Here is a 21,275-nt window from a genome sequence, read left to right as displayed (position 1 = left end):
TCCCATTTGGAGCACTGCCTCCCTCATGGAGCCCAGAATTTTCTATCCACCAGCTGGTCTAATCACCCTTTCTGTGCCTGTTCATGATGCCTCTCTCTCTAAATTTTGGATGTGCTCAGTTGTTTGGGAATCTAAAACTCAGCTGCTTTATAGGTTTGATCTAAATCTAACATCAGACCCAAGGACCCTGCCCCAAATCATTACATTGCATAGGAAACTCACATCTTTTCCTTTCTTACCTTTGGCATTAAAACAATATTTCCATGTATCTGGGCATCCAAGTAGTTAACAATACCTACCAGATTTAACATACTAAAAATCAGCAGTTGTGCATCTTCAGTGTAATTTTCTGAGTTATGCTGCTTTAACAGTATTACATATTCTTTAAAATATTTCGTGTTTTAGCTTTAAAACCATGTTAAAATAAAATGTTCAAAACCAAGCAGCTTTCAAAAAGCCCCTGGCTTTGCTTTTTTTTTTTTTCTCTCCTCTTTCGTGGAGAAGAATATACAAACCACGGCAAATAATTAAACATTCTAATTTGAGATAATCTTTGATTAATGAAGAAGCTGCTTTCAAATGCTCTTCTTTGGCTCTAATAATTGATCTTTAATTGTCCCATCTAAAGGTTATATATTGCCTTTCCTCCTGATTGTGTCCTCCTAATGCCTTGTAACTCAGATCCAGCTATTAGCAACGTTCATTAATTCCTCTGGAAAATGCTGTGAACTTTCCAAATTGAAATAGTGCTTTGTAAAACCAAGTTCAGTTTTGCACCAGTTTGGAGCCTCTTGAGAAAACCACACCAAGAGTTGTCACAAACGTGATGTGTAATTATTCAGTTCTAAATTATTTTAGACTTTACATCTAAACTGTTTGAGGGTGTTGGACAGAGGAGGTGTAGGAGGGTAACCTAATTAAAAATAATGGCACAGATGCTTTTCGTTCTCTTACTGCACATAAACAGGTGATGGATTTGCAATCAAGTGAAGTCTAAGTGGTAGGCAAGTGCATTTATGCAAAAATTGGACAACAATGGAATTTAGGATCTTGTGAAATGTTTGTGGTGGTAGAAAAACTGGGTTGTTACAAAGGAATTTTACTTGGATCTCTAAGTTGGGACAGCTAAACATATTCATTTCATTGTATACCTGAGAGATGAGGCTTCTTCGTAAGCTGTTCATTTCTGGAATAATCTTGTTTTACTTCAGTTAGACAAACCTTTTAACCTGTTGCTTAGCAAGCTTCCTTTTGTAAGCTCAAATAAAAATGGCTAAACTGCTTTGTTTTTCCTACTAGATGCTAAATTATGTGCCCCAAATGTTGCTGTGTGCCTGGTGCTTGACCACAGCACGACAGCACCAAAGCACATTTTCTTCATACTTTGATATTAAAATATGCATAAGGTACTCGCATGAGCACAGGTTTTTACAAATATATCTAATTAATACAATTTGGAAATGTTTTTATTTCCTTTGCTCCTGAATTTTTCAGTCTAATTTCATTAAAAGTGAAATACTTATTCATGTGCTGCTTTCCCCAATTTTGGCTTAATTGTTTCCAGCCTGGCTGTCTGGAGATGTTTATTACTGAGTAAATGTATTCTGGAAAGAGAGAGCCTGGCTAAATTGCTGGAAAGAAAAATTCTACAGTCTGACCTTATCAAGACAGGTTCCAGAAGGTTCTTATTTTTCATTTTGACTGTGGGACCGTTAGCAAGGAAAAAAAACAATCCAAAGAAGTTAACCAAAGTCTATCACAACAGTCAGTGACGCTGGGGAAAGGAAAAAAAAAAAAAAAAAAGAAAAAAAGAAGAAAAAAACCCCAGCACTGTCAAACACTTTAAATGTTTCTGCAGAATTGCAGAAAAAGCATTATATATCCTGGAATGGTACAAAGCTATTTTCTCCTGGCTTTGGAAAACACAATTCTCTTCCACACAAATGCACTTGGTATTTAGAGAATCTTTTAATATACTTTAAGTATATGATAACACAGAATAAGAGTACAGCATCAAAGTGTTCAATAATCTATTTTGAGTGATCTTTAGCAATTCTCCTGAGCATTTATAGCTTGCTAGAGGCAAATGCACTTTTCAAAGTTCATGAGCAGTCCCTATGGAGACCTGCAACCTTCCTCAGAGCAATTCACCACAACCCGATAGGTCTGATCACAGCACAAGGGTGACAGTCAGTGGAAGATGCTCAGGAAACACTCTGGGAATACTAAACAGAGCCCTGCAACTGCTGAGTCACCTCCTGCAATCAGGGAGGGGGCAAACAAAGGGTTATTTGGGGATTATAAATATCATTAGGAAGTTAAGCACTGGCAAAAGCTTTGTTTAGACCTTAGCCACTGTGTGGTCTGATTTGCTGCCTAATCAGTTTATTAGTAAATCAAGCAAAGATAAAATCAGTGGTTAGGAAGGTCTGGGAGGTTCAGCTCTGTGGCTGGGGAAGGAAGGAGTGACTGTGTGGAGAGCAGAAACCTCCTCTGAGCGGCACAAAGCCTGTATTTGTTCTTCCAGCCAGAGTTCGGAGCTGATGTGTCATTCCAGTGTAACCTGCTGGGTTTGTGAATAAAGGACAAGGTTCTCTCCTCACCTCTGTCCCCTTGCAAGAGCCATGCTGTGCCCTAGTGGCCTTAAGGCACTTGCTGCTTTTCTTGTGTTATTTGGCATTAAAGTGTTTCCCAGGAATTTCATCTTTGCCGAGATCTGCCACTGTTTGTGTGTGTGTGTGTGTGTTTACTCTTAAACCCCCTCGGATGGAAAGGTGCAGAATGGGTTTCTTATCACAGCACCTGTATGACTATGTCCCCTTCCTCAGCCACTGCTGGCCTCTCTCAGGTGCCACATGCCATTTTCTGCCTGTCACCATCCTTATGCATTATTGCTTCCTCTGCTGATTTGAGGCCACCCAGAACAGTAGCACACTATTTAAATCAGGCAGAGCCCATCCTTGAAATTTCAGCTCTTAGAGGGTCCAGATCCACATGATTCTTCGTTAATCTGTACTGTGCTTTGTGTGGCATTTGCTTTGGGGTTTTTTATTAATTATTTTTTTTTTTTTTTTTTACACAGCACACATGTAGTACAAGCTCAGTTTTTTACTTTCTGACCTGTCTTTTCTTTCCCGCTTGAGTTTGGCTCCAGATGGTAACAGCTGCAAGAGCTTAAAAATAACAGGGAAAGTGTGAAGTGCTTTCACTTTTATGGACCTGCAAACAAGGGGCAGGGGAAGGAGGGAAAAGGCACAATGATCGTTTGTCTACCTCAGTTCGGTTCATGTCCTCAGCTATTAGCCAGCCTGCAGTGGTGTGAAGGGCATTATAAAAGACATGGTACGAAATATTTAAGACAAAAAGAAAGCTCTGGTGTTGTGGGGAGCCGCTCAGTGAGGTTTTATTGTTATTATCCGTTTGTATCTGGCCTGTTGCTGGTTTCTGATTTCCCCCTTTCCCAGAAGCTCTATGACCACAGGCAGGAAACGTGCTGCAAGTAGATGAAAAGGTTGGCAGTTGTACTGTCAGAGTCTGGACACACAGCTGGGCATTTGGAGGGTGAAGAAACAGCAGCTGGATAGAGGCTATATCTGAAACACAAACACCTTTACCTGTCTTTGAGAGGACCTGGGAGAAAGAAGTTTGCTGTAAATCCATCCCCAAAGTACTCACATTGATTTTTAAGAAGATTTTGTAAATATAATAAGCAGCTGGCATGAGAAGAGGGAGTGCCATGCCCCACATTTTCCTTTCAGTCTCTCAAATGCCCCCTTGGACATCACACTACTGCTCACTCAGGAAAGGACAGACACATCCCCTTTCCTGTCCCTACATTGGGTAAAACCTGCTTCAAACGTCCTTGCTGTCCAAAGCAAAAACTGAGGCTAAATATTTGACCAGAGGCGGGGAAAATCTCTTTTTCTTTGCAAAACATTAAGATAAACAACAGTGATAACCCATTCCTTATAGCAATAGGCTTTAAAAACATATGTGTGTGTGTGCATCCAGCCTGGAAGTGTGGGTGAGGGCATCAGAGGTACAGCTGTCTTTTATTAGCAGCAGCTCACTCAGAGGGATACAAGGAAATTTCATCTATTCAAAATATGTTCTTCTGCTGTTGCAGCTACCACGGAGTTATCAAAGCCAGGGGGAGTTACTGCTCTTGTTTTCTTTACATGGAAAACCCTTGACTCTGATTCCCTTATTGTCCCTCTCTGGGTATTACCATTATTAGTAACAGTGGTGCAACATTTCTCTTTAAATGTTCCCGCAGAAAAGTAAATAATTTCTTGTTTCTGTGATTTTTTTTTTTCCATAGAGACAGTACATTAAGAATGAAATTAAACAACAAATACTATATTTAGTGACTCGGAAAGAAGAGAAAATGATAACTGATACAGAGGCTGGAGAAAAATGATATTAGGAGGAGGTCATATAGCAGGAAAAAATCCATATGTATTTAGGGAGGTGTGCCTAACAGTCTGACTGAAAAGAAAATGGGGAAAATCGATTCATACAAACAAGAACATTTCATGAGCTCACTTTGACCACCCAAAGGGTAGTCATTTTTTTAACAGTAGCTACTAATAACTACTTTATAAGTAAATTAAAAAAAAAAAATAAACTCTGGATTGTTATTATAGGGAGTTAACTCCCTATGTGGTAAAGCTAAATGGACCGAGTGAGCAAAAGTCAGAATCACACAACCACAGCAATCCACTGCTGCAAATGGGCCAAATATGCACACTCCCCTTAAATCACTTTAGTAATAGATTACTCCCTGGGGTCTGGGTGAGAGGGAGGTCAACAAGGTAAGTGAGGGCAGGTGTAGGGCAGACTCGTCACAAAGGGTTTAAATGTGACCTGAGATAAGCAAGGAGCTTTTCAGGCAGAGCAGAGCGGGTGTGTTGATGGGGTAGAGAGAAAACAAAAGTGATAAGAAAGTTGTTGTAGCAAGCTCAGCAGGAAGGAGACCAAAGGTTCTGTGCTGTTGTTTACTGAGTGATTGCTGCGGGGCCCGAGTTGAATTGCATCCTGCCATCCTCAGGTGCAGATGGAATGCTTTAAAAATAGCTGTGGGGCTTGCCTTGTAAATACAGACAATCTTGGGTTTTTTTAAGCATCTGTGTGCTGAGCAGAGCTCTATGCTGCAGGTGCACTGTGTGCAGCTTGGACACATCACTGCTCTGCTGCTCCTTTTCTGGCTTGTAACAACCACAGGGTTTTCCTGCCTGAGGGTCTTCCAGGCCATCTCACTCTGGGTAAGACCTGACTATTCACCTTAAAGAGAATCCTTCTTTGTTTGCTGGATCATTTTACCCTCTTGACAGCAAGAAGGCTCTGGGCTAGCACTGCCAAGGCAAGCTTTCATGACCTGATAGGCCCAGTGTCCTGGCATCCCATATGGCGTGGGGTGAGTTTGCTTCAGGCTGCCCTTGGTTACTCACTGTTGTCACGTATCTTGAGAAGAAGGCATATGTTTTGTCAAATTAATTTAATACAACTTTTATTGTCGTTCCTGTTGAAAAACTCACGTAGTTTCTTTCAGTCAAACGACACGACTCCCATGACCAGGGGCTTGAACAGGCTCTGGTGAGTCTGGAGCTGGTAGGGATGGATGGGCACAGCAAACAACTGGGATGAAGGATGAGATGAAACAGTATCAGCACACTGGTGGATGTGGCTGGCAGTGTGTGATTTAATGTGGTTAAGCTCCTCCAAACAAGGCAGGTAAGCTGTTGGTATGAGAAATGTGTTTCTCTGCCCACCCCTTACTCCCTTCTCTGCCCCGTGTACCCCCCACAGCCCCCACTTACAGACTAGCAAAGCTCCTTTTTTTTTTCCTTCCTTCTCTAAACTGTCTGTCAAATGTCACTACCTTCCCATCACTCTCCTAACAGCTCCTTTGAGAGGGTGATGGCAGGGCTGCCCTCCATTACATTTTCTGCCTGCTCTCTGTCCCTCGTGCCCGCTGGGACTTTGCCCATCTCGTGTGGCCTCACTGCCTTGCACATTGGTCTTGCTGTAACTTGCAGCAGCTCCTTCTTCTCTTCCTGTCCTCTGGCTACCTCACAGCAACGCAGGGAAAAAAGACCAACAGCCCATTATACTAGCTCTGCAGCTGAAAAAAGGTATCTAGGCTATGTGTTTGCTGATTTTTTTGTTTTGTTCTGAGTCTGAATTCGAAGGGCAAAGGTTTTTGTCTCTGTTTTTCTTTCATTCCATCAGAAAAGCTGAGAAGAATAGCTGGGAAGAAGGGGTCAATATTCACATTCTCATGAAACTCTACAAACATATGGCCTTTGCCAGCACAGCTGCTTTCCTGCCACCACTGACAATCAAGGTTAAAACACATGATGCTTATTCAAAAGAAAATGCAGTGGGAAAAATTTTCGCTCTGCTGTTTGTGTAGTTTTATTTCCAAGGGCAAATTGAAAAGTTGCAGTGTATTTAAGCTTGGTTTGACCTAAATGGCCAACCAAACAAGAAATAAATACCCTTTTGGGTTGAGTTTGACATTGGATCCCTCTTACTTCTGTAGCTGAAGTACCTCAATATGCTTCTTCCTTGGACTAGATTCCTGGTGGGACAAAGTTTCTCTAGCAGCAGTCCCATTATCTGGCTGGTGGAGTAAAAGAGCAAGTTAATGGGAAGTCCAAAAAATCATTTGGCAGTGCAGAACAGGGCAATGATACTGCAGGAACTGATGGATAGAGGTCAGCTCTATTTTGGGTCAGCATTAAATGCTCTGTGTGGTTGTTTTGTTGTGTTTTTTTTTTTTTTTTTTTCCTAGCAAAGAAGATGAAATGTTACAGTTCAAGAGTGTCACATCTATTGATGCTTACTGAAAAATGGAAATCCAGACAATAAACAAGCATTGCTGCAGGGCTCTGGGCAGGCAGAACACCAGGATGGAGATGTGCCTCTGAATTACATTATTAGTCCACAACTCTGACCCATTTGCCCCTATATCTCTCCTCACTGTTTCAGTTTGTTGTTGATTTGTGTTAGTTTGGGGGTTTTTTATGTGTTTGTTTTGTGGGCTTTTTTCTTCCCCTCTCTGATGCTTCAGGGGCTGAATAAAGAGAAACTATTTTTCTTGTTCCAGATGACTGCTATGTGTAGGAAGGGTGTCATTCAAGCTTGAATGGAGGGGATGGGGTTTACATGTGACTGGTTTGAGGTAATGTTTAGAGAGAGCAAAGAGAGAGATCAACTTTGTTCTGCTCTAATTTCATCCCTAATTCTTCTTCTGTTTTCCACCCGGACAAATCTATATTCCATGTCCCACCACTCCCTCTGTCATGTGGTTGCAAACACTGCTGACTTGCTATTTACTATCGATTGTCTCCATCGCGAAAGGGAAACAGTTACTTTTAAAACCATTTTCATTAGAAATGTGTGTGAATACTTTTGCCTCTATTGGAAAAAAAGTGCCTTCTTAATTTAATTAGAGCTTTAAAACAAGTGACAAAGGAAAAGAAAACAAGAATAAAGGAAATAATTATACATATGCACACCTGGTTTTTGGTTGACTCTCTGAGGTTCATGTGCCTGGTTGCAGCAGGGGGGTCAGAGTCTGGAGAACCAGGCACGTGACTGTGGCTGTTTCTTCATGCAGTGACAAGTATTTGCTCACGAGTTTCATCATCCTCCCCCAGGAACGGCTGCCGACCGCAGGGTAACGTGGTTTCACTGTAGAGGGGGAAAAGACGAGTTTTCTGTGTAAAATTGCTTCTAACACCATAACGCTTCTTGACATGAAGGTCAATAAGTGCCTAAATTACTCTAAGTAACTGAGTTTATTATAATTCCTCCCTGTCACATTCCCCTGCTGCAGCTGTGACACTGTGCATGTAACTTATTTAATTATACAGTGGTGGCTGCCGCTGTGTGTCTGTTGTCGGGGATGTTATGAATATTTAGATTTTTCTCCAGTTCTGTAATTTAAACAAATTCACTGAAGTGTATTTAACCTGAAGTAATCTAGATTGCGTGCTGCTTTGGGCTGTGTTTTTTTAGAAACTTCCTTCTGTGAAATCATATTCACCAAAACAATTTTTTGTTAGTTGTAAAGACGGGAAGAGAAACAGTCCTTAGACACTGTGCAGTTCTGTAATTTCTCTTTTGTTTGTTTTCTAAACCAACTTCAATTATGGTGCTATTGGTGCTTTCAGTGGGTGTATTTTGACAGCCTGGACCTATACTGCAAACTTTCACACTCGCACATGTGCACACCCCCAGCTTTCCTTCCCAAGAATTCATTTGGACACCAGCCTCAAAATATCAAAGGTCTGTGGGCTGAGCTGTGTTTGGCAACCTGGTGAACAGCTATTGGAGGGCAGAAAGTGCAGTTCAGGCTCTTTCCATGACAAACACTTTTCCTCTGAGGGTATTGATAAAGCTTAAAGTAGAGATTCATTGTATGCCTGTCAGCACGGTACTGGGTAGACTGTGAGTAACATCTTGGAATATTTAAAGGAAATGTTTAAGGGGAGGGGTAAGGGAACTTTACTTTCTTTTTTTTAATTTTTTAATAAAACTCTCAAGACAGAGGGTAGGTCCATAAAAATATCATAAGAGGATCTAAAAATAGAACAAATTATCATTCTTATAATTAAGCCTAATAGACCTTCCTGAGTAAATTTGATAAGATGACTTGCTAATAATCACACTTTTTTTTTTTCTATTTAGTCAGTAAATTGTGCATAAAGGACAAAACAGAAATAATCACACAGACATTCATGTCACTTGTGTCTGAGTAATTCTCATCCCTTGTCTTTCATAGTTTTAAAATGGGAGATGAAGTAGCGGGGGGGGCAATGTCTGTCCTGATAAAGAATGGAATAATGACTGTTTTCTTAATTTAAGTTGCCTATGCTCATTTTGAATATGAAAGTTTGCCTACAGTCATTGCTGAGTTCTTTACTCTAAATCAGGATAAAGTACAGGCAAGTCCCATAGAAGAGTCTAAAGAGCAAAGAAATAAGAAAAAATAAAAATATACCGACTTCATGTCATCTGTTGAGTCAAAAAGTGTTGTAGAAGTTTCAAAGAAAAGAAGTAAACCCTTCCTAGTGGAAGATCTCCCTGCCCATGGTAGGGGGGTTGGAATGACATGGTCTTTAAGGTCCCTTCCAACCCAAACCATTCTGGGATTCTATGAAAACACCTGAATGTTTTTTTTCAGAATAGGTGGTGGAGGCAAATTGCTTATCTTAATTATTTTTAATCTAAGTTGTCTGAAAAAAAAAAATCCTGTTGAGAACTGTGTTTATCAAGGCGGGAAATGCATTTTGCACTGATGGGTCTGAATTTTCATTTGAAGAGGTTACAGAATCTTGTTTTCAGTTAAATGAAGATAATTGGAATAAGGCTGTGCTATTCTTATACAAATGTGTTTGCTCTACATGTAGAAAACAACAAATGACTCATGAATTATTGTAAAATAATTACACAGAGCTCAATTCTGTGATTAAAAAAAAAAAAAAAAAGATATTATGTCAGTTAGAACAAAGGGTAAAAAAACCCCCAAACCCTAAATAAATTCTGGAATTGCTCTCTATGAAGACTAATTCTCATTCAAAGGAAAAAAGTTCTTTCTTATTCTGGTTTTAGAACTGGATCTCTGGAATTTCATCTCTCAATAGGATTTTGATTGATTTTATTTCAGTAGTTTTACCTCATTTCATAATGTTTGTATTAAATCAGATGCCACTGAGCACTTCATAATTTTTAACTTCTAGGCTTCAGTATTTATATTTGCTGTCAAAATTAAACATCAATAAGAATAACAATAAATATAAGTCATTGATCAGATGCAGCAAACTACAGCAATGACAGGGAACAAAAAGCCTAATCCAGAAATCATCTGTAATAGAGAGACCTATTGACTTCAGTTAGTTTTGGGTCAGGCCTCAAATGGAAACCAAACCCATCTGTGCTTTCCAGACAGGTCAGAGGATGACCTGGAATATTCCAGGTCATTAATCCACTGTAATAACTGGGTGTCCCTACATGGAAATGGTGACTAGTAAGATAAAGAGTAGGACGCTGGGCTGTGTTCACGTGGTGCAAAGCAGAACATCTACAGGCCAGATAATACCAAACTGTCCTTCAAGCAGCCTTATCATCCATCTCCTGGCCATAAACTACAGGGAAATTAGCTGGCAGTGCCTCAGTGGGCCCAGGAGATAAAATTTTGGAGGCTCCCAAACCTCCTTCACTGGCTGTATTCGGGAGAGGACATAGGTGATGGCAATGCCAATACTTCATGGTCTCCCCTGTGTGGGACTGTGGGAGCTGAGCATCACTGAACAAATCTCCTTAACTCGAGTGATCTGGTTAGAGAGCTTAAAAGGTTGCTTCCCTTACTTCAGGAGCTACGTCACTGGGGAACAAAAATTCCAGGCATTGACTTGAGTGGGAAGGAGATTGCATAGAAAATACTACACAGGCTACTCTGTGGTTTTTTTTTACCTAGAGGGAGGCAGTCAGGGAAGCATGGTTTCAAGCCCCTTCTACAAGGATTTTTTTATATCATTTGCACTGAATACCCATTATTAAAAATAGAGGGTTATATCTCGCTTATTTTTGTACGTGCTGGACAAGCTTTGATAATGGGAGCAGAACATCCGTGCTTGTACTGTAAATCAAATACACAAACCTTTGGAAACAAAAACTAGTTTTGTTTTCCAAGGGCTGATCCAAATATTGCTTGGAAATAAGCCCTCATTTATTGATTATTGCTGTGGGTTCTTAAAACTTGTAAGTTGGAGAGGTGAAAATGAAGTTACCTTACGATGCCTGTAGGTTATAATGAGGTGTATTAGCGTATCTGTATTAGTGATGGCCACAGTATTCAAGAATCAAGCTTGCTTTTCTCATTTCACAAGTCCTGGAGGAAATCATGATCCCTAAGTATCCTCCCTGATGTCTGTTAAGTGAGTTCCAGAAGGTCAGTGTTCTTCTGTCCTGCAGAAAAGCGCACATGTTACTGAGATCTCAGCAGAGAAGCTGTCACAAGCAAGGTCTTGGATTTGCTGCTCAGCTGTGGAGGAACTGAGGAGCAGTTCCCTGGTGAATAGGGAGCCTGGCCACACCTCTTTCAGGGCTTTCAGTGGAGTTGCAGGTCTCTGTGTATGCTGATCCCAACCATCTTGGCCTCTTGAGCATCCCACCCAGAGACTGGTCCAGGTGTACCCCTCTGCCTCCTAGAAACCCTAAAATGCACTCCAAGAACCGAGATGCTGAAATATCTGTTTTTTCCCCCAACCACTTTTGTTATTTTATTTTCCTTTTTATCACCTAGGGGATGATTAGGACAAACGAGTGGGAATGATAAACTTGGCAACAATGAGGAGGTGTGAACAACCTGTACGGAGACAGCACAAAAATAGGATATCTCCACTAACTCCCAGGAGTTTTCATTTCATTAGCTAAAGGCAAACTCTCTTAAAGAACTCTGCTGGTATTTTCTTTTAACTCTGCATGCTGGTGGGAGGGAAAAAATTGTTATTGTGTAAGACATTAAGACTAGAGGGGGGAAAAGAATATGTTCTCATCATAAACCAAATGATAGCAGATTAAAGCAGGTAAGCAGCATCATGCTGGTCATTTGGCTAGAGTATAAACAGGTTTGGATCAACTGGCACTAATGAGTCTGTGCTGTTTAGGGGTTTATATTTAAATACCAACCGTTCTCCTTCCCATATGTGTTGACAAAGCTCTTCTCAATAGTCATCTGTTGTTCTATCCACAGCTTGTTTCTGGATAACTATCCACAGAATGCTTTTAGCTTTAAGAAATGAAAGCTGGTTCTTATGGAAGATAAGTGCTTAAAGAGTTTTCTCTCTCAAACAGAGAGAAAAAAAGTAATATTCTCTAGTGGCTCTATGCTGCATGTTATGTGCTAATCTGCCCTATTTCAGCCTATCCCCTTGAGTGCTCCTTTACACCAAGGCTCTTGGGGATGTTAAAAAGGCAGAAAATATTCTGTGGTGTAACTATACAGTTCCCTAAACTGGGGCAACCACCAAGCACCACAGTGAGCTTCTCGACTGCAGGCAGCACCACTGAAGCCTTGCCCTTAAGGGCAGGGTACGTGTTATAAATTTCCTTTCCCATAGATCTGTAAAGCCAAGTGCACAAATGCTATCTTGAACACAAAGGCATCTCTGAGCGTTGCAGTTACAGGACTGTTTTTCTCATCAAGATCAGTGGGCTTGTAAATTTTTGCAGTTAGCTGTGGATGTTCCCAGAATCTGTGATCTGTCATGTTTGCAGTTTGACTTGGGCTTCTCGCTTTTCCCAGGGCAAACAGAGCTAAACCCACCAGGATATTCAGTGCAGCTGAAAGGAAATAATAATTCAAGGTCCTGGTCTTGAAAGCAACGTTTCTAACGATGCCTTTGCCTGCGTGCTGCCTGCTCTGCCCTTGTACGTGAGCACAACTGTACACAAGCTCCCCCTCCAATATTTGAGGCAGGAAAGCTGAAAGAGGCTGAACGTTGCACAGCCTGGAAACAACTCCAGTGTAGCTGTGCACCTGCTATTCTTAGGAGCTCAGACTGCAGAGACAATAATGCTGCCTCTGGCTTTGACGTCTCAAAATTGTGAATGACACTTCAGCGTTTGGAACTGCTGTCAGTCTAGTGGGAGAACTTAGAAGTGGCTGATACAACTTAAAAAGCGAAGAGCATTGTGTCTATATAAGGGAAAGAAAAAAGCCTTTTGAAGGGGGGGGGGTGTTACAGAAATATGTTGCCTTGGAAATATTTGATCGCTTTACCATTCTATTCAGACACTTCACTTTTTAAAACCTTTAAATCAAATAAGTTTGGGTCTTGAACGATGCAGCTTTAGTGGCTGCTTACCAGACACTCATGAATATGCAAAACTGCAGGAGCTAAACCGGCATTTTTGATTTTCAGGTAAAATTGAATGAACTGAAAATGGATCCTTCTTCTCCTGTGGTACCAGCAACCATTTTGGAACAAACTGCCTCGCGGCTCGGATGCAGTCCCACAGACAAAAAACTCGCTGTTCACTTAGATGAACAAGATGAGTTAAAACACCTTCGTGAATGTTTCTATATCCCAAAAGTCAAGGATCTGCCTCCAAGTGAGAGTTATAATAGCTCTGAGGGAGTGGGAGGGGGAAAGGGCTGGGCTTCACATCTTCTGCATGTGTTTATCACAAATCTTTGGAAATCATCATCACTTATGAGATAATTGAGCAATTGTAGTCATATCTGAGCACAGAATGTCCCTGCTGTTGCTAAATCAATCCATCAGCTTATTCTAGCACCAGAAGCTTTATACTCTCATTCCCATCCTGAATAAAATGTGAGGATACAGTACTTACATGGTGCTTATCCTGTCAGTCAGCAGCTTTGAACAATATAGTGACTGATTGAAAATTATAGGCAGAAGCATTTCTGTCTAATGGCTCGAAACGGCAAAGTCGCTTGTGATGGTTCAGAGCAGTTGCTTCCTTGGTGTAATACACTTTGGTATTATCTATCTGGTTACAATTATTTTAGTTAATGAAAGAGGCAGCACATGTATTATATTAACATTCATGTCTTATTGCTGGTAGTAGAGATATTTTCTTCCTGAGGCCAAATGGAAGACTGTGCCTTAGAACAAATAATTGATCTGAGCAAATAATTCATAGTGAAACCTTTTATCTGAGGATATTTCCCGCTTTCCTTATGAATTGCCTGCAAATAGATAACTGCACGTGGCTTCAATGTAGATGTGCAAAATGGTTCTGGAAGTTTTTCTGCTTTTTGCCTGGTTTGCAGGTTGTTTTGAGGAGCCTGTGGCATGCCCTTGGTGCGGAGAGGGCCTGGTGTGGAGGCAAAGAGGGCTGTGCAGGAGGGCTGGCAAGCTGATGGGGAAGCATTTTCTTCAGGTTATTGCTCCCAGCCCACAAAAAGGCAACAAACATCTCTATGGGGTTTTTTGTACCCACAATTTCTGCTGTGTTTAGCCAAAATCATGCAGGGAAACCTGGTGGGAAGCACCCACCTGTGGAGGCAGCAGGGTCCTGGGCTCCTCTCCTGCTTCCCAAGTCCTGTCTTGGGTTTATTTTCGACTCAGATGGGAAGCAAAAGCTATGCTGGTTCTGCAGACCCTGGTCATTGCACACTGGAAACTGAAGAAATTACAGATTTCCTTAGATGGTGAACAAGTATAGGCATAGTCACTCTCCTCCTTTCCTGTGGTGGCAAAATACACCCACTGAAAATTGAAGGAAAAAAAATATGTCAGAATTTTCTTGCAATTTTTTTTTTTCCATTTTCCAATCAATGCTGGTAGAATTTTCTGCAGATTTGCTTTTTCTGAAAAGAACAGTACTGACGGTAAATGAGAAACTACCAGTGCATTCCCCAAATTGTCTACAGTAAGGAACTGTCATAGAAAATGGTATCCATACCTTCAAAAGATGTCCAGCAATTCAGACTATCTCTGTCAGCAGTATCTTCCTGCTAAACAGTGATGAGTGTTGAGAATGCTGTCTGCTCCCTTCCTTAGGACACAGGGATGATAAATCCCAGTTCTTTATATGCTGCTTCCATTATCAGAGCAGAATTAGGCATTTTTAAAGTATCTTAACTAGGTGGTTCTTCCACATGGAGGAGGAGTTCTCAGCTGGTCTTCCAAGAAGTAACTTTTATTTTTCTTTTCCTTTTTTTTTTTTTTTTTTTTTTTTTTTAACCCCGGTTGCTCAAGAGAGTTTCCTAAACCCCACCTGTTTGTTTGGGTATGACTATTTGTAGCAGTTATCTATGCTCAAAGCTCCTTCAGCTGCCACTGTGGTGCTGCAAAAAGTGCCTCTAAAGATGGAAAGATGCAGGCACACAGCTCCCATGGCGCTGCTGCCCTTCACTGGGCTGTGCTGTTGAAATCCAGCTCCAGTAGGACACCTGAACAGCAGCTGGATCTTCATCTGCAGAGTGGCAAATGTCCCTCCAGAACGCCAAAGGTCACTTTTCAGTGGAGTGTTGTAGCAGCTTCATGTTGAAGAACCTTCTGAGAAATATGTAGAGGTTTTGATACCCCTTTGACAATTATGATTTCTTCCCTTCCAACCTTCATTATTGTTTATTTTTCAACCACCATCATATTTAGACCCAAAGACTGCTGATGCATATGCTTTTCCATGCAGTTATGGTAATATTTAGTCCTGAGACTGTGGAGATATATATGTTTTATTGAAGACCAGCAATGTACAAAGTAGTACTAGTTGTACAGCACAGAGAACCCATCATTCCTGTGTTCCTAAATTAAGGGATTTTTTTTCCCCTTCTCTTTCTCCCCTGTCCCTCTTTTCTGTACTTTAGCTGTCATCAGGAACAGCTTCCCTGCTGAAAAACAGCAGGAGTGTAAATATATATATATATATATATTTACATTGTGTGTCTATACCATAGAGAAAGATCTCCCATGACATTTATCTGGGCCCAGGAGCGGATCCTAGATAACATATTCCTAAAGATAAATGTCATTACAGATATTAGCCATCAAGTATTCTTTATATATTTACATAAAACGTTACAATGAGGTTTTAAAATTAAACCTTACAAGAAGCAGATCAGAACATCCATAGGAGACAACTGTAAGATGACGTAAAGAAAAAAAATATTTAGGAAGTCATTAGAATACTTTAATTTAGTTATCAAGTTATGAACTGCCACAGCTGTTTGTTTGTTATATCAATCAAGTGGAAAGCAGCAGCAGCCCAACTCCCTGCAATTCTCTGAGGTTTTTATGAGCAAGCATGAGGGACGAGGCTCAGGTGAGCAAATAGGGAAAGATGACAGCAGGAGATTTAGGGAAATGTTTGGATCTTCCTGCTCTTCTCTGAGCTGACAAGGAAGTCTCCTTAACACTTTTCCCAGCACCACAGGGAGGGGGTAGGAATGCCTGGATTGCAGCTGGCACCAAATCACCCGTCTGATTAAGGCTATGGCTCGTGCTTTATCATCTCGTAAAGGAATAGAGCATCATTAGGGTTTCTTGGGAATAAAAAGATGCCCAAGAGTGAAAGTGTTGAGCTGTATTTCCCAGAAGAAATGGTTAAAGGTAGTGGTTAATCATGTAAATGGGGTTCTTTGTTTGGAGGGCTTGTGAGGGGGGTACAGGCAGGTGTGAAGGAGGTGATCTTTTATCCTTCAACAAGGGACAGATCTCAGATATGCATGAACAGATTTAGTCCTTCCTCTCTAGTTAATAAAGACATTGCATTTTTACCTTTTCCTTAGACTGAATATTTCTTACAATAAACTTTCTTTTTCTTTTAGGTTTAAAAGGTATAGAAATGCATTTTTAACGTAGACAAATGGGTATAATTACTATGCAAAATAGTTTTTGCATGAATCTGAGTAGGTGTGCAAATATATTACGTATTTAATTATTCTTAATGTAAGTGCAGTTTTTTATTCAAGCTTTTCTAAGACCACATTTCAATAATTATTTCTTGTTTGGTTTGCCTTTATTTCCTGAATTGTGCTTATTTGCTGTTTGAATATTTCAATATATATTGCATATAAATCACAGCTTCTCCAGAAATAAAAAAGGTGAATACTTTGAGAAGTAAAGGTAGAGTAATTTGGGAAAAGTCAAGTGCTAGTTTTAAGAAAAGAAATGTATTATTGTAAAGAATATAACAGTGACTGTGAAAGTGTCAGAGCCCAAGGGTGTGCTGGTCAGAAGCTGTGAAATGACAAAGATGCTGCAAAAAAAAAAAAAAAAAAGTAGCAGAGGTCTAAAATGAGCCTTTTAATGATATCAAAGAAGAGGAAATAAACATCTTTTTATCTAAAGGAAAAAAGTACAGCCAGACAAAGAGTTGATAAAATGCCAAAAAAAGTATATCCAACATAACTGGTGGAAAAATACATTTATTTTGAAAATTAGAGAAAATACACTTTATCAAAAAGGTAATGTCATCTCTCTCCAACAGTGAACAAGAGGTGTTTTTATTTGGAAAGGACTGTGGTGCAAGGAAAGCTGGCTTGCTTGTAACTCCTTACCTGTTTTACTGCATGAAGAGTATTAGTGAGATTGAGCTCCAAATTCTTGAGCAAAGATCCTTCTCTCTAATCCCGATGGGACAGTGTTATTCTGTTCCTTGATAGGAAAAGAACTGTTAATAGAATCAATTTGGGAGCATGGATAATGTTTGTGCCTCTCTGTTTTCATTCATATTAGAATGGAGATGAAAAACAGACATAGTATCTGTAAAACAGATTAGGCTGAAACTGCTCTCTGACTTAAGCAGTTTAAAAGCTTCTAAAGCTTTAATTAAGAAATTACCCAAGTTGTCTATACTCCTGAAAAACGTGTTTCTGGTGAAGTTCAATGAAGTTGGGAACTGTTAGTGCAAAAGGTAGTAAGAGGCCTTTTCCAGGCTGTTTTTCTACAGTCCTTAGAAAATTTTCCATGACTAAATTGCAATTTTATGCTCATTTTTAGCATGTATCTTAACAAATTCATATCTTTGTTCTGAGATCTCATATAATCTATTTTTGTAAATATAATTCTAATGATTATATTTACCAAAATTATATATAATATTAGCTTTTGGGGAATTGTAAGTATAGGTATAGACAAATGTAAATGACTACTTCTAGAAGGTCACCATCACTTGTCCCTCCAAGAATCTCTACCATGAGAAATAATAGAAAAAGGCTTGTGTTTGGATTGATAGATGATGACACAGGGTAATTAGATTGTTCAGAACCTCACTACAGCTATTATTTATAAATTTCTACCGCCTTGCTTTTCTCCTAATCATTGAAAGGATTTGTCAACATAGATTTCCTCCTCCTCCTCAGACGATGACACGAAGTGCAGCCCACAGCATATGCTGACAAGACAAGAACTTTGGAGACGGCCTTAAAATATTCTGTGCAATGACTACATTTTTTCTAAATAGAGGTTTAATCGTACAGGGAGAACTTACATGAAAGGCACAGATTTACCTAGTTTTAACTTTTATTAAGTGCATGATTCAAGTAGCTTCACGACTCAGAGAAGGCATATACTGATGGTGGAAAAAAGGTGGATAGCCTGGTTGGGAAAATGCTGCCTCTTTGCTCACCTGTGGTTACACATTTGATAAAATTGGTGCCAGTGGTTGCTTTTAGAGAGGTTCTCTTCAGAGAGCTGGGGATTTAGCGATGCTTGAACTCACATGAGCTCCAAGAATTGTAGGAGGACAAGGTGAATAACTGCTTGCAAAGTGCCCTCTGTCCTTCTCCTTGGATGCTTTGCAGGGTCATCTGAGTGATGCTCTGGGAGGGTGGCACCTCTATTTGAGTGTGGGGACCGCGATGTCCCAGGGAGATGAGGAAGGTGCAGAGCTCTGGGTGGTGGCACGTGTGTGCACACATATGCTGACCCCCCTGTGCACTCCCCCACCCACGTGTTTTTTTCTGCTGTTTCCCTCCACAGCTGATCTGAGCCTGGTGAATGGAGAGGAGAGCTGTGTGTACTTTGCTGGGAATTCTCTTGGGCTCCAGCCAAGAAAGGTTAAAACTTACTTGGATGAAGAACTGGACAAGTGGGCTCGAACGTGAGTATGCTGTGGGGTATGTGAGATGCTAACCTGTGCTCCAGGTGAGCAACTTATTTTGGGACCTTCCTGGAAATGCTTGAATTGCAGAATAGCATGTTAAAACCACTGCAGTCCAGGAGTAATGTATGTTCAGTGTTTCCCCACCACTGTTTATATCTCTTTTAAAGGTATGAGCAGTAAATCAGGCCAAGAGACTCTTCCAGCTGTGACATCCCACTCTGTGCATCGTGGCTCTGATTTGGCTCATCCAAACCATCCCCATCCAACAGCTTTTACAAACAGTGTTTATACACAAGGGACACAAACTCATTTGGTTTCTGCTGCTTGCTGGTGAATGTGGTTGGGTTCCAGGCCCTGTGATTTTCCAATTAGTGTTTTTAACTGTGTGTGATTCACCCTGCAGGCCTTTCAATGGGCAGTTCCCCTTGAAATAGCACCGAGCACAGGTGATGCTGCTGCCAGCGCTGGCAGGTTTTTGGCTCCTCTTAAACCAGGTCTCTGCTTGACAAGTTCATTTTATTTAGAAGGAAACATTCCTGTCCTCTCAATAGCATCTCAGCAAGGAGCTGAGAGTGGATTGCAACAAGCTATGCTGAATGAACTTGATGTAAGAGAGACAGGAGGACAAAAGAAGGACACATTGCAGGAAAGGGACACTGTTATCATAAAAAATGGGAAAATTTTAACATATACATAGCTTTTTTTTTTTTTTTTTTTACTATTTGTTTTACTTTTATTAACATTATGCTCTATTTCAATTGAGACTCTGTGCTTTGAGGTATCCAGCACCTGCCTGAGCAGCTGGACCAGGGATAAGTAAGGAAAAAGATAAGTAGAAACCAGGGAACTGAAGGTGGGAAAGGAAAATAACATCCAGATGAGTAAGTGAGCTGGGAGAGAGATGCACTCTTTTATAGGGTGCAGAATATCAGTGGAACAGGTGCAATTTCATGGTGAGAGAGCAGAGGAGATATGGAAAGGAAGAAGAGGAACAATGAATTCTTCTAACTGGGCAGCCTTGTTTCGGTAGGAACAGTCTTGATGGAGGCTTCACAATGGAAATGGGAAAACTCTGTAGCTGTTCTTTCACTTGCTAATATATGAATGCTGTGAGTTCATGCATATGGTTTACTGTTTCCTATTTATCACTTGTATTCTTATAAGAAATTGAGAATGAATGGGAATGACTGTGAACTTTGGGAAGTGTTTGTTCCTGCTGGTTATTCAGTCAGCACAGTGATGCAGCTTCTCCAGTGGTTTGGAAAAATTGCAACCCTGTCCATTTCTGTACTGTTTATCCTACTTTATCAGGGAAAGAGCTGAGCTCCTTCAAAAGGTAGAAGTCAGATAGTACTCTTATCTGTTAGAGTGATGCACTGGGAGTGCAAACACATTTCAGCTCCTCCACTGTATCTTTTCACTGGCTCACTTCTTATGTTTGTCTTTGCTGCAGTGAAGGATGGGTTTTTCCTCAATAACTATAAAAAAAAAATAGGAAAAAGGTAGGCAGCATGTTCAGATCAGAAGTGCCTTCAGTAACTGTATCCAAGGGGGAAATATAGCTGAACATGATTTTGAGCCATTGGAAGTGAGGGAGCAAAACTAGAAGGACTTTTTACCAAAAATGCAGCTTGACCCCAAAAAAACCTTACCCAGAATAAATCAGAATGTTTAAAACCAAACAAATAAACCCCTGAAGAATCAAACAAAACCAACAAAAATTAAAAACCAAACCCAAATTAAAATCAATAAAAAACCCTAGAATAAAACCCTGCTAATTGCAGATGCACCTAAAGCAACTGAGAAAGTCAAAGCAAGGTCAAGGTAATTTGGAAGAGAGCAATGTGTGCTCAAAGAAGCTGGTGGGTGGGATGGTGTGCTGGGGGCTGCAAAGGAATAGGTGGTAGGAGATACAAAAATGGGTACTTTTATTCCAGTCACCAAGGACAGCTTTGCAAAATCCAGTCTAAGGTGGAAGCTGTTCCCAAGTTCATCCTGTTCAACGGCTGATATGTTGGCAGTGTGGAATTTAGTGGCTGTATCTCGGATAAATAAGTAGAGAGAATCTAAGGAATGGCATGCAAATTAGGCACATCCATCAAGTCAGCAATGGTATAGATTCTGGCTTTCTTATAAATTGGTTTATCGCATTTTCTGTTTGTTGTGTCTTGGGACCCATCTCAAATAGCCACGAGTCCATTTAAATGGTTTTCACTGCTTATAGTTAATGGCAAGAGTGAAAGGGAAGATTTACCCAGCAGTGGTGGTCAAGGGCAGGGAAGCTCAGAGTTTTATCTCCTTGTGGTGATGGCAACTCATTAGAGCAAAGCTGGAGGAGAAAGAGGCTTTTTCATGCTTTTCTTGTTGTGTTCCCCCTCAGTGCTGAGCTCCTTTCGTCCACCCCCGCTTTAAATGCTGGGTTATGGCTTTTTTCTCTTAGACTGCCTCCCACACACCTTCTCTGGTTTTGTGCTCTTCCTCTCCATGTTCTTCAGTCCTCCTTTTTTTTTTTTTTTTTTTTTTTTTTTTTTTTTTTTTTTTTTTTTTTTTTTTTTTTTTTTTTTTTTTTTTTTTTTTTTTTTTTTTTTTTTTTTTTTTTTTTTTTTTTTTTTTTTTTTTTTTTTTTTTTTTTTTTTTTTTTTTTTTTTTTTTTTTTTTTTTTTTTTTTTTTTTTTTTTTTTTTT

The 21,275-nt window shown here is 40.2% G+C and overlaps 1 protein-coding gene across 8 annotated transcripts in view; it reads left to right on the top strand.

Moving 5' to 3' along the window:
* Positions 1-6,116: 6,116 nt before the first annotated feature.
* The window catches only part of KYNU (kynureninase), a 63,308-nt gene continuing 48,149 nt past the window's right edge, over positions 6,117-21,275 (top strand). Inside the window, exons 1-4 of one of the 8 annotated variants that reach the window (XM_027900067.1) lie at positions 6,117-6,134; positions 12,936-13,125; positions 16,569-16,604; positions 18,468-18,588. In XM_027900067.1, the coding sequence (XP_027755868.1) occupies positions 12,957-13,125; positions 16,569-16,604; positions 18,468-18,588 (326 nt within the window). In that variant the 5' untranslated portion in view covers positions 6,117-6,134; positions 12,936-12,956. The other 7 variants (XM_027900066.1, XM_027900063.1, XM_027900065.1 and 4 more) reach the window with 7 other exon arrangements.

This window comes from Empidonax traillii, unplaced genomic scaffold, assembly GCF_003031625.1.
Source record: "Empidonax traillii isolate 1590-97213 ecotype Southwest subspecies unplaced genomic scaffold, ASM303162v1 scaffold702:size1046427, whole genome shotgun sequence".
NCBI classification, from domain to species: Eukaryota; Metazoa; Chordata; class Aves; order Passeriformes; family Tyrannidae; genus Empidonax; species Empidonax traillii.
This window is presented reverse-complemented; position numbering and strand designations above follow the sequence as displayed.